The 16,117-nt window shown below is 39.5% G+C and overlaps 1 protein-coding gene across 1 annotated transcript; it reads right to left on the reverse strand.

The window, feature by feature from the left end:
* Window positions 1-1,414: 1,414 nt before the first annotated feature.
* On the reverse strand, window positions 1,415-11,452 carry LOC115075658 (lipopolysaccharide-induced tumor necrosis factor-alpha factor homolog). The gene is made up of 3 exons (XM_029576234.1): window positions 11,374-11,452; window positions 8,214-8,376; window positions 1,415-3,209 (listed from the first exon to the last, which is right to left on the reverse strand). Exons 1-3 carry the CDS (start codon window positions 11,444-11,446, stop codon window positions 3,101-3,103), a joined length of 345 nt encoding a protein of 114 aa, XP_029432094.1. The 5' UTR covers window positions 11,447-11,452; the 3' UTR covers window positions 1,415-3,100.
* Window positions 11,453-16,117: the final 4,665 nt, after the last annotated feature.

Here is a 16,117-nt window from a genome sequence, read left to right on the forward strand (position 1 = left end):
TAGGAAGGGACAACACAGGCCACCCACTCCAGTTGTGGTTCCCTGCAATCTCCTCTCACCAGCCTATAAAAACTTTCCATAAAAGATCTCTCTTCTATCACCTCTTAAAGAAAAGGTTTCCCCATTATAAAGGAGGGCTTCTGAAAATGTAGAGGTATAATTTTCAGGCAATTAGGTGTATTTGGCAGGTACTAAAAACATGTTTTGTGTTTTCACAGTGCAAATTAACAATTTTTATGATTGCGTAGTAGGATTCAATTTAAGGCACAAATCAATTAATCTTAAACTTTATACCTGCCATGTGTATGTGATTAGGGCAAGGGTGGCAGTGTGTGTATGTGGGGCCAGGTTGTTGTGGCTGTTGGCTAAATGGGTCCCTCCCTAATGCATTTTGCCTAGTGCACTCCCCTCCTCCTCTTCCCAGGCTTGCTCCTCCTTCAGGTGGGAGGGCTGTGCTCTCTGCGGACTCTCTCCTGCTTACTGGGCTTGAAATCCCTGCTGGCCTGCTCAGTTGACATCTGACTAGTGCATGCTGCCTCTTCTTGATGCATAGCAGCTGGATGATAGCCATTGGATCATCCCCAGTAGGCCTATTTTTCATGTTAAAAAAAAAAAAAAAACAAAAACACCTTAATTTCCACATTGAGAGTGTTTATGGATTGGGGTTTTTCAGTTTTAACTAAAAATAGGAATCACTAATAATCCAATGAGCACCCTATCAATATTTTACTTAGTTCACAAGTATAGTGTAATTTTAGCACACCTACCATCTAGAGGCAGTTCAGTGCAGTTACCCAATAGGAATCCATCTCACAAAGGCCCTAGAACTTCAGCAGTACTCTAAAACATCACCTATTCCATATTATGAACTTTTTGGCACATGGACAAGCTCTGCTGTTACAGTAAGCACGCCTTCTTCATGCCATCAAAATTAACCTCTACTTGGGTTTTGAGGCTATGTAATCTCCCCAACTTAGAATACTTTCCAAAGCACTCCAATGATAAGGCCCCATTTGAGAGGACTGTCATATCAATATGACACATTCCACCATCTCCCAAATGACTTGTTCTAGTGTTTACCTTCCATCACACACAAGTGCTGTAGTAGTAGAAAGCCTTTGCACTATTTTCTTCCCAACATCTAATCTGAATCTTACCTACAACAATGTATCCCCCATCAATTTGCATATCGTGATATCATCTGGGAAGGCCAACTACTACAGCTTGAGAAACAAGCCAGATCAAATGAGCTTTTTTAAACATACACCGTGCATTTTGGCCTTCATACTGCATGTCCTTTCCCTCTCTTTATTTTCAAAATGGTTCCCTTTGAAAATCACATACAATACATTTGCTCCTAGGCCAAAAGGGATTAAGAACTCAGTCACTCGAATAAAAGTCTTCACACCAAAAATTATTCCAAAAAAGAAAAGCAAGTTTACTGAGGAAGATACAAGGAACAAAGTGGTGATATAGAAAATATAAAGCACACACAAGTTTCAATACACAGAGATAGAAAAAGAGAGTTCCTCAAGGTACTTTGAAAAAAATAGCAGGAAGTGTCACGAGACCCTGTAGGTATCTCTCTCTCTCTTCAGTATATTGGCAAAGCATCATATAGGAATCCTTTTCTGTGTTTCTTCTCAGATCTTCCAGGGAAATACATTACTGGTGCAGCAATCCCCTGGATTCCCTCAAGCTGTGAGTTCTCTTTGAACTTCCACACCAACATTGGTTTAATGGTTTTATAACAACCAGGATAACCTCATCCTGCTCTTATCTGGAGAAGGTTAAAAAAAACCAACAACCTTCCCCTTCTCTCTCCAGCTCAGGAAAGAGCCAACAGATATGGTCTCTCCTCTCAACTAGTCTTGGATGCCTCCCTTGTGGTTTCTGACCACAGTTGACAGAGTTGGTGTTCCTCTGTAGGGGATGGGTCATTAAATCATTCCACTGCACCCCTTGCCAAAAACTTTGGTAAGAGCTGGCTAGGCCTTGCATATAGTTTTCCAGCGATGTTAGAAATACCCAGCTGTGCATTGGTATCAGATTGATGCATACTGAGTATTCAAAAGAACATTTTTTTTTTAAAGCAAGGTTTCATAGGTGGCAACATAAAAATAGGGTTGGCTAACTTATCTGGAGAGGTTAACCAAATTCCTGGTTTTGCCCCATTGCATGGATGATGTAGTCCTACTTCTCTTAGAGATCATCAGACCTAGGTGAGGTGGCAACATTATATTAATAATAAACTGTGCACATACATGCAAAGTGCAAATCCTTTGGCAAAAAAAAACAAAACAAACAAAAACGTTCAGACTTTCAAAAAGGACTGCTAAATTTTCCACCATAACAAATATTCAGCTAAAAAGTATATTATATTAATTATGTGGCTCTAGAATTAATATGCACAAGTTGAATTCAGAATCTATATAGTAAGGGGCAGGTGCCAGAACTAAAAAAAAAAAAGTAAATTAAGGAAAAAAAAAAGTAATTGAAATAGGGTAAGAATAAGGTTATGTGCATTCTAATTTTCCAAATGCTTTCATGGAAAAAGTTTTTTCAGCTGATTATAACCATTTTCAAAATAAACATATATGATAAAAAGTTGTCAGAGTACCCACCTCACAGTATTGTTGTGGTTTTGAAAATTTAATAAAAACATTTCAACATAAAAAAAAAGTATGTCTGGTGAGGCCCTCCATCTCAGATCACGGCTCTTCAACATTATCAAAACAAACTTAGGAAAAAACTTTGTGATGCAGAGACACTATCCAAACTAGTAGTATGAAATTTGCTTATGCTAAGAGGTGAATTCACTAAAGTGTGGTAAATTGCATTGAATTTAATGCAGAAAATGCACATTATATACCGCACATCCCATTTTATTCAATGGAGGCTATGCACTAAATTTCTGAACATGGAAAATGCTAACACAGCTTTATTGCAGTCTCTAAAAGACATTTCCAACCAGCAAAGTGCATTCACGGAACCATTAAGCTGAAAGCGGTTCCTCTCTCTCTGTAGAACTAAGAATGAAATATTTTATTAGCTGTAAAAAAAATATCATCTTTCTACAATGTATGTAAAAGGATTCATGTTACAGTCGTTTATATTTGTAAATATGATGGTTACAGTTAGGGCAAAAGTGATCAGTATCCTTGCAGGAGTCAATGCAGAAAGGAATGAGGCAGCATCCCAGAATGCACCTGAAAACAGAGAACATGAAATAATCAGATCTGTGTGCAATTTGGAAGGCTTATTCCAGCATGTAAGGGCTCAGCTTACGCATCTGATCGAGTCTTCCCAAAGTATTAAGCTCATGAATCAGTACCTAGCATGGATGCCTAAGGCTGACAATCTGTAGCCTTGCCAGAGAAGACATATCAACCCTCACAGGAACAATTAGATCTATTTATCCACGTTCTTTGCAATTGCTGGGGATAAGAGACAACTCTGGATTACAGAAAGGAAATTTAGTGCATCATTTTTCTTCTAATAAAATCTAAACGCCCTAAGATTTCCCTAACACCTTGTCTGGTTTTGTTAGGGCACTGGTGTGGGATGAAAAATGTGAACTTGGGAGGTAAAGCTAGGACCTTGATTAATCATTGCATTCACACAGCTTCTCATATATTAGGGGACTCCTAGCATTTTTTAAAGTGGCAGTGCTTGCCAGCACTGAAAAGATTATGTACAAATATGATATGGGGGAACGTACTTGGCAGTATTTACATACTTGATCTGTGCTGTTATAAGGGGAAATTATGATGGGTATGGATATTGTTGCATGAGGGGCTGGGAAAGCATTTGACCATGTACATACTTTGGTGATTTCACATTATTATATTGTGTCTGAGTTGTGATCTGTACACCATTTGTTAAATAAAGTGTGCTTGGAAAAAAAAATCCTGTTTGATCTGGGAGTTTTAGGCAATAGAGTCTTCAACCAGTCTATTAAAGATTTTGATAAAAGCCATCCGCAGATAGTTTTATTATATAAGAGCTGAATAAAGATTCAGATCACCCCAATTGGGTGAGATTAACACAACATCCTTCTAATAGGGGGATATTAAAGTTCTCTCGTATACGTGAATGGGACTGGGATTCTTGAAAGTCATGCGATGTCTGGTAAAGTGTGCCCAGAAAGCAGGAACAAAACATAAGGCTGAACTTTGACGCACACTTTTAACTTCTAGCATGGATGTTCCCAAAACTTGCTAGTGCATGCAAAGTTTCTCTCATGCATATTCGTTTATGGATATCCTGAAAACCTGATTGGCTGGGGGTCCTTCAGGACAAGTTTGGGAACCACTGTTCTAGCACACACATTAAATCAACATATTCTGGCATGTTAGCAACTCTGAAGAGTTTTACAGATCTGGTAAATGCAAAATGTCATCTTCCTTCCAGTAATGATAGCTTTATAGGAAAACCTTTTCAAACCACCCTAACAGTAAGATCTGACTTTTTTTTTTTTAATGCACAATGAGAATCCTTAAGGATTATTAGGGACGAGGCAGTAATTCATGAGGAATAGATCCATCATGCTCAGAGATAGTTTTAACTTGGAAAGCAGTCTGCTTCTATAGGTACACAAAGATATGTAACAAGATGGATTTCTCTCAGCTTCTACCCTCTTAAATTCCTTATTGCAGGCCACTGGTTATTTTTATAAAACTGAATATTTGTATGCAATTTTATTTATTTATTTATTTTTTACTGCTACTGCTAGATCATGGTTCTATTTTTAGTGGTACAAAAGAGATTTAAAAAATAGGCAGGAAGGGGGAATGTAAACATCCCATGGCATTTAAAGCAAATTTTTTTTCATTTCCTTCCGTTCTGCCTTTCCATTCAGATCATATAAAACAAACGCGATCAGCTGCTGTCACTTTTCAATCAATGTAATTAAGCACCAAAAAGAGACTACTACACCCACGATGGTACAGGGCTGATGACATGGGATATTGTAAGCAGACCGTAAACTCGCATGGATTTCACATCATGGTGATATAGCAGATGACCGAAAAAGGACCAGGTGGCACATGCAGTCTGCCCAGCGGTCTCCCTCCCTGGTATACGAAAGTGTGGAAAGATTTGGGTGGGGTAGGGATGAGGCTTCCTCTTCACAGCAAACACTAAAAACATTTTGAAGTTTGAGCAACAGTCCTACTGCAACCAAATGTGCATCCATTAGAAACATTAAAGCAGCAGCAGCAGCATGAGAATTAAGTTGGTAGTTTAAATGATTCCTTTCATCCAGAGAGTTTAAAAATGTACAATGTTGATCTTCTGGGATTTGCGGAGTACTGCCAGGTGACCTGGCCTGGCCTGTATCTGACACAGGATGCTGGGATGGATGGACTGACCCAGCATGATATTTATGTTCTTAAGATGCTTATATTGAATATTTTGGGGAGTTTACCCTAGCATTGTAAATCTAAATACAGTATATTGGGTGCTGCTGTGCCAAACCCAATCCACAAGGCAAGCATCACGCTAACGCACACAATGAGTAGACTAAGGGATAGATATTTAAATGGAAAGAAAGAATGTGTGTATATATATATATATATATATATAAAAGAAAAATAAGATACATACATTGAGGGTAATTTTGTAACTGTTCACATTGGTGTAAAGTCTGCAAGTTCTTTTTACTCACAAAATTTTGAAAATTGGTGTAAAAGTACTTTCCCTTTGAACATTATCCCACCAGAGCTATTCCTGCACAATTACACCTGTTAATTTGCGTGCAATTTTTTCTTTAAAAGAAAAAAAAAAACCCCCACATATGCACATACTTTTGAAAAAGCGAAATATGCAGTTTATATATTTTAAATATACCTTTTCAAAACCCACCCCAACTTCACCCACAAAAACTGCAAGGAAGAGTCCATGCAGACGGATCTTGTGTGCACACTTACCCACACATTGGACTGGCAGTTTCCACAGAAATGGCTTTGAAAAAATAATTTACCTTATCTATTACCAGAAACCATAATATAGATTAAGAAAAGCAAAAGACCTACAAGAATGCCCAACAGAAATACTATAGGTCTCCCTTGAAAGGCAGTTTAGAAATTCAAGAATTAAATATATCTGTTGCAAGAAACAGAAAAGTTAAAGATTACAGGGATAAATCTAGATAGTCCTGCTACTTTAAATTCCCAAGCCTGAGACAATCCTAACATTGCTCATCGTAACACATCAGTAACAGGAAAGAATGTTTACTTATAATAAGAACATAAGACGTGACATGCCAGGTCAGGCCGAAAGGGCCATCGAGCCCATGATCCTGTCTCCAACAGTGAACACTTGGGGTTAAAAAGACCCAGCAGATCTCAATAGTCAATCTATTTCATTCCCAGGGATAAGTGCTGGCTTTCCCAAGTCTACCTGGCTAATAACTTGTCCAACCCTGCTATGTTAATTGCCTTAACTGCATCCTCAGGCAACAGATTCCATAGCTTGATTGTACTTAGAATGAAAATATACTTCCTACGATTTCTTTTAAATCTGCCAGTTGCTAGTTTTATAGTGTCCCCTAGTCAGTGTTTAAGAGGGTGAATAACCTTTCCCTATTTACCTGTTCCACCTCACTCATGATTTTATAAAAATTAATTAAAAATCTTTTCTATACTGTTGCTAAATTATTAATCTCAATTATATCCTCTGTCATCACTTCTCCAAGCTAGAGAGCCTAATCTTTTTAGCTTTTCTGCATAAGGGAAGTTTTCCATTCCCTTTATCATTTTTGTCACCCTTCTCTGTACCCACTAGATCTTTTTAGAGATGGGATGACCAGAGCTGTACACAGAATTCAAGGTTTGGTCACACCATGCAGCTATACAAGGCATTATGATATTCTCAGGTTTGGGTTTGGTTTTTTTTTTTGCTCTATTCTTCTCCCAATAAACTCCTAACAGTTTATTTGCTTTTTTGGCCACTGCTGCACATAAGAGGCAGAGATTATATTATTGTCCATGGGGATTCTGAAGTTTTTGTCTAGGTTGTGATGCCCAACATAAAACCCAGCATCGTGTACCTGTAGTTGGAATTATTTTTTTTTATACCTGCATTATTTTTTTCACTTGTCCACAAGGCCCACCATTATCCAGTTACCAATCCACAAAAGGATACTGCCTCCGATCCCATTGCCTTCCCAGTTTCTTAAGCCTTTCATGAGGGATTTTGTCAAATGCCTTCTGAAAATCCAAAATACACCACATCAACTGGCTCACCTTTACCTGCAGGTTTATTTACGCCTTCAAAAAAAGGTCAAGAAGATTGGTAAGGCAAGACTTGCCTTTGCAAAATTCACATGGACTTTCTCCCATTAGACCATGCCAATTTATGTGGTTAGTAGTCTTATTTAAGGATAGCTTCTTCCATATTGCCCAGTGGCAACATCAGATTCAGTGGTCTTTAGTTTCCAAAGTCAACCCTGGAGCCCTGTTTAGAAATTGCTATCATATTGACTACCCTCCAACCTTCAAGTACCGTGGCTGTTTTAAAATGATAGATTGCAGATCACCACACCAGATCTGCAATTTCATGTGCAAGTTCACCCCAGAATTCTGGGGTGAATACCATCTGGTTCCAATGGATGTGTTATTCTTTTCTCTGTCAATCTGCTTTATTACATCTAGTGAGCCATGTACTCAAGCCCTAGGCATACAGGTGGCTTTCATGAGACAGAAAACCTATAAATTGGCCCAAATAGGTGGATTTAGTAGCCTCGTGTATTTTATGGACCGACATCTAGAAACAGTTCTGCTGTGGAATAAAAAGTTGCAATACAAACAGGCTGACTATACAAAATGTAAATAAATAGCAACACAATTTCTGCTTCTGCAATTTTTTTCGTCATATAAAATTGGCAATCTTTTTGTTCCAGAAATTTCCTAAGTCAAGAATTGGGCTTTTTTTTTTTACTGTATTATGCTGGTTGTTACAACCTTCCTCGTTTTGGACAGAATGGGAAAAAAAAGCCTTAGGGAATCACGCTCTCTAAATAGTAAAATTTCTGGTCTAAATTCTAGAGCAAAGATTTTCACGAGTATTCATAATCTTCAATAAGATTTACACAAGCATTCACAAAACATTGAAGTTGACTGGGGACATCTGCTCACAAAAGAATCTCTACATTTAATAATTTTTTGTGTTTTAGAAAAAAAAAAAAAAAAAAAAAAAAAAGGTGTGCTCACCCAAAAATAGCTAGTCCTCCACATATAAGCCACGTCAATAGCCCGTTAGAGCGTTGAACCCTTGTAGTGATAGATTGATGGCAGGCAGGACAAACAGTTACCGCGGGTGAATCTGAAAAACTGGTTCCTATAATTGTATGTACAGGTACAGCTGTCACCATCACTGCAGATTCAGAGAGAAGAAACGTTTTACAATGCAACTATTGTTCCACTGGCATTTTTTTTTTTTAAATGTAAGAACAGCGAGCAGCAGTTAAAATATATATATTAAAGTAGATTTTTCAAAAGGCACAGTTTTAACTGTTAAAATATACATTTTAAAAATATATTCAGGAATTAAGGGAATAGAATCTGTAAGGATGACCAATAGAGAGAGCAACAAAGCTAAGAATCAGAAAAGTTGATAAGCAATAGTACTTAAGAACATTTTTTTTTAAGTAGGTCCCATATTAGTATGCAGTGCCAGCACAGACTTTAAGAGACCTTTGCCTTAGCCCCTGCATAGGGTCAGAGGAAACCCTGTTGGGAGACCCTTAGTGAGAAAAAAAAATCCACAGAATAGATTTAGGTATTCACTGCAAACAAGTAGAGTGATCCACCTCCTCCATCTCTGTCCCCTCCAGAGGACCTCCTCTCTTATCCTCTGCCTCTGAGCTCCTCACATCCCACCTCTCACCCCATCCAGCCTTTTCATATCATCCCAGCTGATCCTCTCTCACCTCCCAGCCATTTTTATAACCCCCAACTGATCCTGCCATCCTTTCCCTCATTTCTATAGCCGCCAAATTGATCCTCTCTCTTCCCCTCCCTCTCACCCTCCACCCACCTTCCAGCCTCACCTCAGCCCTTCTAACCCTTCTCTCATCTCTCTTCCAATTGATCCCTCCCACCCCCAGATCCTCTTACCCTCCACTGCCAGTCTCTCCATCTGATCCAAACCTCAAACCCTCCTACATCTGATCCCTCCCTTGAAATAGACCCCACTCCTAAACACCCCCCTCCTCCCCGGCTGCGGTTAGCATCAACATTTTCCTTTGTACCCGGGGCCAAAAAGTGGATGACAACTGGTAAGAAGAGAGGGCAGGCTGCAAACAGCTGTGTAGGTTTAACAGTAAGTGAGGAGTAAGGAGCGAGGAGCAGTGGCAATCTCCTTGTACACACTCAGCCCACCCTTCCCATCATGGATGGTTCCAAGCCAGACTGTGAGCTGCAAGTGGCAGCAGCATTGAGCCCGTGAGCCAGTGCAAGATCACAGACCCTGCAGTGGTCCTGATCTCTCTCCTCGTGCAGGGCTTCCTGTTACCACAGGGCCTGTGAGTGTGCTGGCTCAAAAGCCCCATCCATGCAGACTTATATTTATAAACATTTATGATTTGCTTTCCAGTTTTTACAATAAAATTCTTCCAAAGCAATGTACATAAACAAAAATGTAAAATAAAATCATATAATACATAAAATGCTGGTGTCTGAAAAGTTCTGCCCTGCGAGGCATTTGTGACCCTGATCCCCAGTTTGGGAAGCCCTGATATGTAGGCATCTTTATCGTTTATCTTGCTTCACTGCGGGAACGCATTCTCAAACGCCTGCAAAACGGACCTCTCTTCCCATATACTAACCAGGTGCCACATCCCCACCTCGATTTCTCTGTAGATTCTGCCTACCTTATGTCCCCTTTTCTGCATCAGGTATAGATACTAGAATAAGGCCCCATGCTCCCTATTTAATAACATTTACGAATCATTTTCTATAACATCGCCTAAAGTGATGTACTCCTCGACTTTCCTTCCCTATAATGTCCAAAACAATCCACCCCCTTCTTTCATTGAAGGCCTCACGCTGCCTCCTTCAAACTGTCAGGCTTGCTTCTTGATTACTATAATAGCATATCCTGGTTGGGTTCCCCATGTCCTCACTATAAAGGTACATTTTCAAAAAAAACTTAATACATGTAAAAGTTATCAGATATGCACGTAAGTTGACTCTGCTTGCATATTCCGTATTTTATAAGAGTCCAAAATACGCACCTCTTCAATTTCACATGCACACATGTGTGTGTAAAAAAAGGGGCAATCCTAGATGGGGAGAACAGTTACATTCATAAATTTCTGTTTTAAGAGACACGTGTGTGAAAATACACAAACAAGTTGGCAAATGTAACATCTGCTAATTATCTAGCCTGAGTGATATTAAAATGTGTTTATTGTGTAGCACTGACTGGGTGGGAGGTCTGGGTGCACTGGGGGAGTTCAGAAGGAAGAACAAGGAGGATCTCACCGATAAGGTGATAGCCGCACGCTGTTTTCCTTTTTAGCACAACTTTGTGCAGTGGGATTCTGTCACTGCTTAACCTAAGCAGTGACAGGCAAGCAGCTTAAGCAAATTGGTCCTTATGTCTCACTGAAGCTGTCTGTCCCGTCCCCCCCTTCACAAAGGATCTGGTTATCATATAGTAGGTGTCACTAATGAATCTTTCCACTCCCCCCTCAGGAAATAAACTTCTCTCCTGGTCTTTAATTTATCCTGTTCTCATTATTGGAGAGACAGATGTGTGGCAGAGAGATACACAGCTGTATGACCTTAAGAACTCCCTTCACCATCTTGTTTCTCAAGTTCAAGCAGTACATGAATTAACGACAGAAATTTTTTTTTTTTTAAATCACATGCGATTCAGCTACAGATATTAATCTCACAAGATTAAGCAACTCTAGCTTGGTTTTTACCTGGAATATGCCTAAATTCCCACTACTAAAACCCTTTGTATATACTTACAATGCTCCTATATTCTCTGGGCTGGAGGTTTTCCGAGCAGGCTCTGGTAGGACTGGGACCTACAAACCCTCCTGCTCTCTCAACCGCCACTTGCTGTTACCCCAGTCCTCCCCGTCAGCTCAGCAGGAAGCCCTGGGATTACCATGGATACAGTACAGGGTCACTTCCCAGCTGCTCCTGGGTTCAAGCATGGGCCATAACGGCTGCCACTCTGCAGCAACACTCCTGCTTATCCAGGAGTTTAGGTAAATATTATGTATATTAAAATATATATAAATGTACCCTTCATTATTTTAACCCCTGGTTACATGCAATTGAGACTTTAGATCAATCTTGGAAATAAAAACTGCTTGGCATGCTCTACAGTACTTTCACAAGTAAGCCAACATACCTGTTTCACCGGGTTGTGAATATACGGTAGCCATTCTTGTAGTATCCAAGTTTGGGTTTTTCTCGTTACTCATCTAGAACTGAATGGTTACACAGGGTTTATTTCTCATAAAAACACACAACTGATGGAGAATTCGAAATGGATTATATTTTCTCTTCTCAATTATTAAAAAGTATTTAAATTCTATTCTTTACCATTAGTTTGTTTGTTTTTTTTATTTTAAACAAAAATTAAAGACTTTTTTTCCTATGGATATATCTTCTTTCCATATTTTGGTATCATGTTCCTAGGGGATGCATAGTGCTTGTGTATGGAATAATTTTCCCTTAATCGTATTATAGTAACCACAATTTATTGTTTTGCTACAAAAATAATGTTATGAGTCAGTAAAAACAGAGTTACAGATTGAGAAGCAAGCAAAAAAGACATTCTAGCTCCCTGACTTCCAAAAGGAGAAAAAAGTGTCACATTCCAAAAAGCCAACCCATCAAATATTCCTTATAAAATGAATGATGTCTTACTAGTGGCCATATCATTAGTAGCACAGGCTTCAACCATCAATAGTGCAGTTAACCTGAAAACTTGACCAGAGAGTCCGAATAGGTTGGGTTAGCTATCAAGAATGTGCATGAAAAGTTGTATTTTACTGGCTCTCTTTGCATGCAAATATCTCAACCTTGAGAATTCTGTTATCAGTCACAAGTAGGCTAGAATGCTTATAAGAAAATCATGTCTAAAAAGGGAAAGTGTGTGTGGGGAGTGTTGGTTAAGTGTAAAAATCAACCAGACCCTAAATTTTTAGTCAAACACGTCACTATCACACCTGAACAAGGATAAAAGGAATACACCAGTCAGTCAATGTTTCAAGAATTTGTAGCTAACTTCTCCCCAGAGGCAATGGGATGCTAAAGCACATCCTTATGTCTCCAGGATGCTTCTTAAAAGGGACAGCAGTGGCCATAAAAGCACCCCCTCTCAATGTATCAAAGCCCCACTACCACGTCTAGAGGCAGTCAAAAAAATATAAAAATGGTTAAAAAGAAAAATAAAATAAAAGTTCCAAGTTAAGCAGAGACACCCAACCTCCCCTTTTCACAAAGTATCTTCCCTGAGCTCAGTAAGGCCTCTCTTGTAGGGTAGATAAACATTATAAATCACCTTTAGCCCTAACTGATAATCTGATGATACAAATTCATTAGTTTTATAGAAGCATAAGTATACAAGATTTAATATGGTAAAGTTATTTTCGGTTTTGTTTTTGCTTTAAATTTCTAAGGTTTTCACAGAGCACAGCACTATTTTGAAAAATAAGCAGAACTCATGTGTTATCTCCAAGTCAACTTGCACTTGTCAGTTATGCAATGCCAAACTAATTAATCCTGCTCAAAAGTAATTAAGCCAAACTTCTCTCACCCTTAGCCATTGCAAGGTCACATTCCAGCAGAAATCCAGGCCCTTACTCAGCAAGCCATGGTGCAAATCCAGCAAGACCCCGGCAGGTGAATGACAGGAAAATAAAACCCAGAGGTCTCATAATTGTCTCTGAAGTATACTGGCAGGAACAGGATAAAGAAGTTCCTAACTTGCTAAAGTTCTTTCAAGGAATAAGTTGGCAAGTAATCCACTTCCAAGTTATGGAGCAAGCTATGCTGAGCATGAAACCTAGTCTTAAATTTGCAAGTTCACAGTCAAAGTTCTGGGGAAGAAATCCAGTAAGGAAAATGTCCTCAGTCTGTATAGCTCTGAGTTCCTTTTTCTATTCAGAACCTCATTGTATTATTCAGTTCTATAGGATCCATCATTGATCTTGATTGGATGTCACCACCATCTATAGACACAGGATTGGTAGAATGCAAATGACATCTCCAGATGCATATGAAGTTCCTCAGTGGACATTTGCTGAATTCCCATTCCATAGCTAGATATAAAGTTTTCATCAAGGACATATTAACAGTTTTTGTCCAAGGTTTTTCTAGCCCATTGTGAGGAGCAGACAGTTGTCTGATATGGAAGAAAAATGTCAGCTTCTTCTCTTCTGTGCAATTCAGTTTCATATGAAGTTGCCAGGATCATCAGGGTGGTTAGAGACTCCATTTTATTTTTGCTTAGGCCTGCATTATGGCTTATTGTGCAGGCCTCAGGTTTAATTATGGACATTCTTGTTTAGGGTCAGTGGCTTTTACCCTACAATCCCTGCCCCCCCCCCCAAGCCATATCACGTAGTATATATGGTCCCTGGTAGTCTAATAAGGCTTGGAGTACCCCCTAAGCTCTGTGCTAGCTGGTGCCATTTTTCAAAATGACAGTGGCTGGCCCACAGACTAGGGGATGCTCTGGACTCCACTAGATTACCAGGAAGCAACTATACTATGAGATAAGGCAGAGGGGATGAGCTGGAGTGTGAAGGGATCCATAAGCTTGTGCTGGCAGGGGGAGGGGGGCCTTAATGAGGTCAGGGAGGATAGGTTTTGAAAAAGGGGAGTCAAGGCATCACCAAGTTCGAAAAAAAACAAAAAAAACCCAAACTATTAGCAGTAAAATTCTATTTTAGTCTGCTTCTACAGGTGGTGGGGGTGGTATTCTTGCCAGACTTTGGGGGGGGGGGGGTGGGGGCTTTGACACATTGGGAGAGGGATGTTTTAGGGTCACTGCAGACCTTTTAAAGAGGGTGGCAGTGGCAGCCCTGGGCCAAGTGAGTCACCATTGTGTGATTTCCCCCCCCCCCCCCCATGGATTTTTTTTCATAAGACAAAATGTACCATGGAGACATGAAAAGATACAGTCCTTGATATTTTTCCCCTCCTACAGTAAAATACTGTACCTGAGGCAACAGCAGGTGAAGCAGCTTGCCCAAGGTCACAAGAAGCATCCGTGGGATTTACATTGGTTTCTCTGAGTGACGGGGCTTTGCCAGTCACTAACAATTGCTCACATCAACCAGAGCCTTCAAACGGTATACAATTATATTTTAACATGGAAATACAATAAATTGATAAAAAAAAAAGAACAGCTAAAAATACTAAAAGATGAAGCACACGGAATATAAATCAGCTGTTAAAAAGACATCATAATACTATAACATTTTAAACGAAGAAGTTGCATTAAGATTCCTAAGATAAATGCTAAAATAAGTAAATAAACCTTCCAATAATTGTTAACATTAAAAGAATGAACAAACCCATGTGTTTCTAGTGCTTTAAAATTTTTCTTGTCTGCCTGCATTCTCAATGGGGTAGGTAATGAGTTCCATACTTTTGTTCCTGTTATTGAAATTATACGTTCTTTTACTTGGGCTGAGTTTAGCAGATTTAATGGTCAGTACTGCTAGCAATCCTTTATTAGCCGATCTTAAGTCTCTTTGAGGAACGTGCAAATGCATAGTTGTGTCCAGCTATTCAGTACCTTCTCCATAAATGATATTATGGATTAGACATGCAGTTTTGTATTGAATACGATGAGATATCGGAAACCAATGCAGTGAGATCAAAGTAGGTGTTATGTGATCACATTTCCGTTGACCAGTTATAACCCTTGTATATTTTCCAGCAATGGGTAGTTGAGTGGTTTTTGTTGTTTGGGATTCCTCTCCTTGCCATAATCCCACCTTTTTGTGGGAGGCTTGTGTGGGATATAAAAAAATCCCTATGAACATGCTCAGTTTCAGTGGGAAGGCGACTATAAAAAGGAGAGAAGCCAGAGATCACCTTGGAGCTCACATAAGTGGGTTGGAGAGATATGGAATAGGAGATTGACTGTTAGATGTTTTCCTCATCCCTGGGGTCTGGACCAGAAGTTGGAGAGTTTGGATTTTGGGAGTAGAGTTGATTTTGGAGATTTTTGAGAAGATCAATTCAGTCTGGAGGGAAGGGTGTGCTCTGGATCCTGAAGGACTATTTCAAAGATCTTTTTGCCTGAACAACCAAAGAAAGCAAGCATGAGAAGAATTTTGGATGCTTGGCGAGAGATATCAAGAGACCCAGGTGGTTTGAGAGTTGAACTACAGTCTAAGAGTTTTTGTACTAGTTGGATTTTTCTAATATTTTGAGCTTGGGAATCCTTTTCCATCTTGGACCAGTTATGCTGGAACTACACTCCAGTTATCCTACCCTACAAGTGGAAGATATTTTTGACATGGATGGTGGTGCAAGAGAAGGGAGATTGGTAAGAAGACCTAGAATGCATAAGGAAGCTTTGGTTTTCATCCCTATCTTTTTTATGCTGTTCTTGATTTTTTCCATTTTGGCTTGGAGTTAAACTATTTTGAACCCCACCAGGACTCAGTTTGGTTATTTGTTTCCCCCAATATCTCTGGTTGAATGGATGGACATTGGGGTGATTTCCTCCTATTCAGTGTCTTGCTGCTCTGCAAGCCATTGAATTTAATAGTTGACTGATCACGCCAGAGGCCCAGGAACTTAAGCTTCCCTCCTCAATATGGACTTGAACCCAGAACCGTAACATCCCCGATTGGTACTTACAGCCCAAACAGAGAACCGGCTACACCTGGTTGTCAGCCTGCCGCTTTAACCATCATCGATGTTTATTTCAGTTCTTTCCAGCCAAAGAGTTCAAAGCAGGTTACAGGATTCTAGGAATCACATTCAAAGTCTTTCATGTGCCACCTGACAAAATCATTGCAGAACAGCAACAGCAGCCATAATCATTCCATTAAGATAAGAAACATTTAGATGGGGTTTATCTGCCATCATATTCTATGTTTCTATGTAGAAAAAGAGTGTAACTG

The sequence above is a fragment of the Rhinatrema bivittatum genome, chromosome 14 (assembly GCF_901001135.1).
Source record: "Rhinatrema bivittatum chromosome 14, aRhiBiv1.1, whole genome shotgun sequence".
NCBI lineage: Eukaryota > Metazoa > Chordata > Amphibia > Gymnophiona > Rhinatrematidae > Rhinatrema > Rhinatrema bivittatum.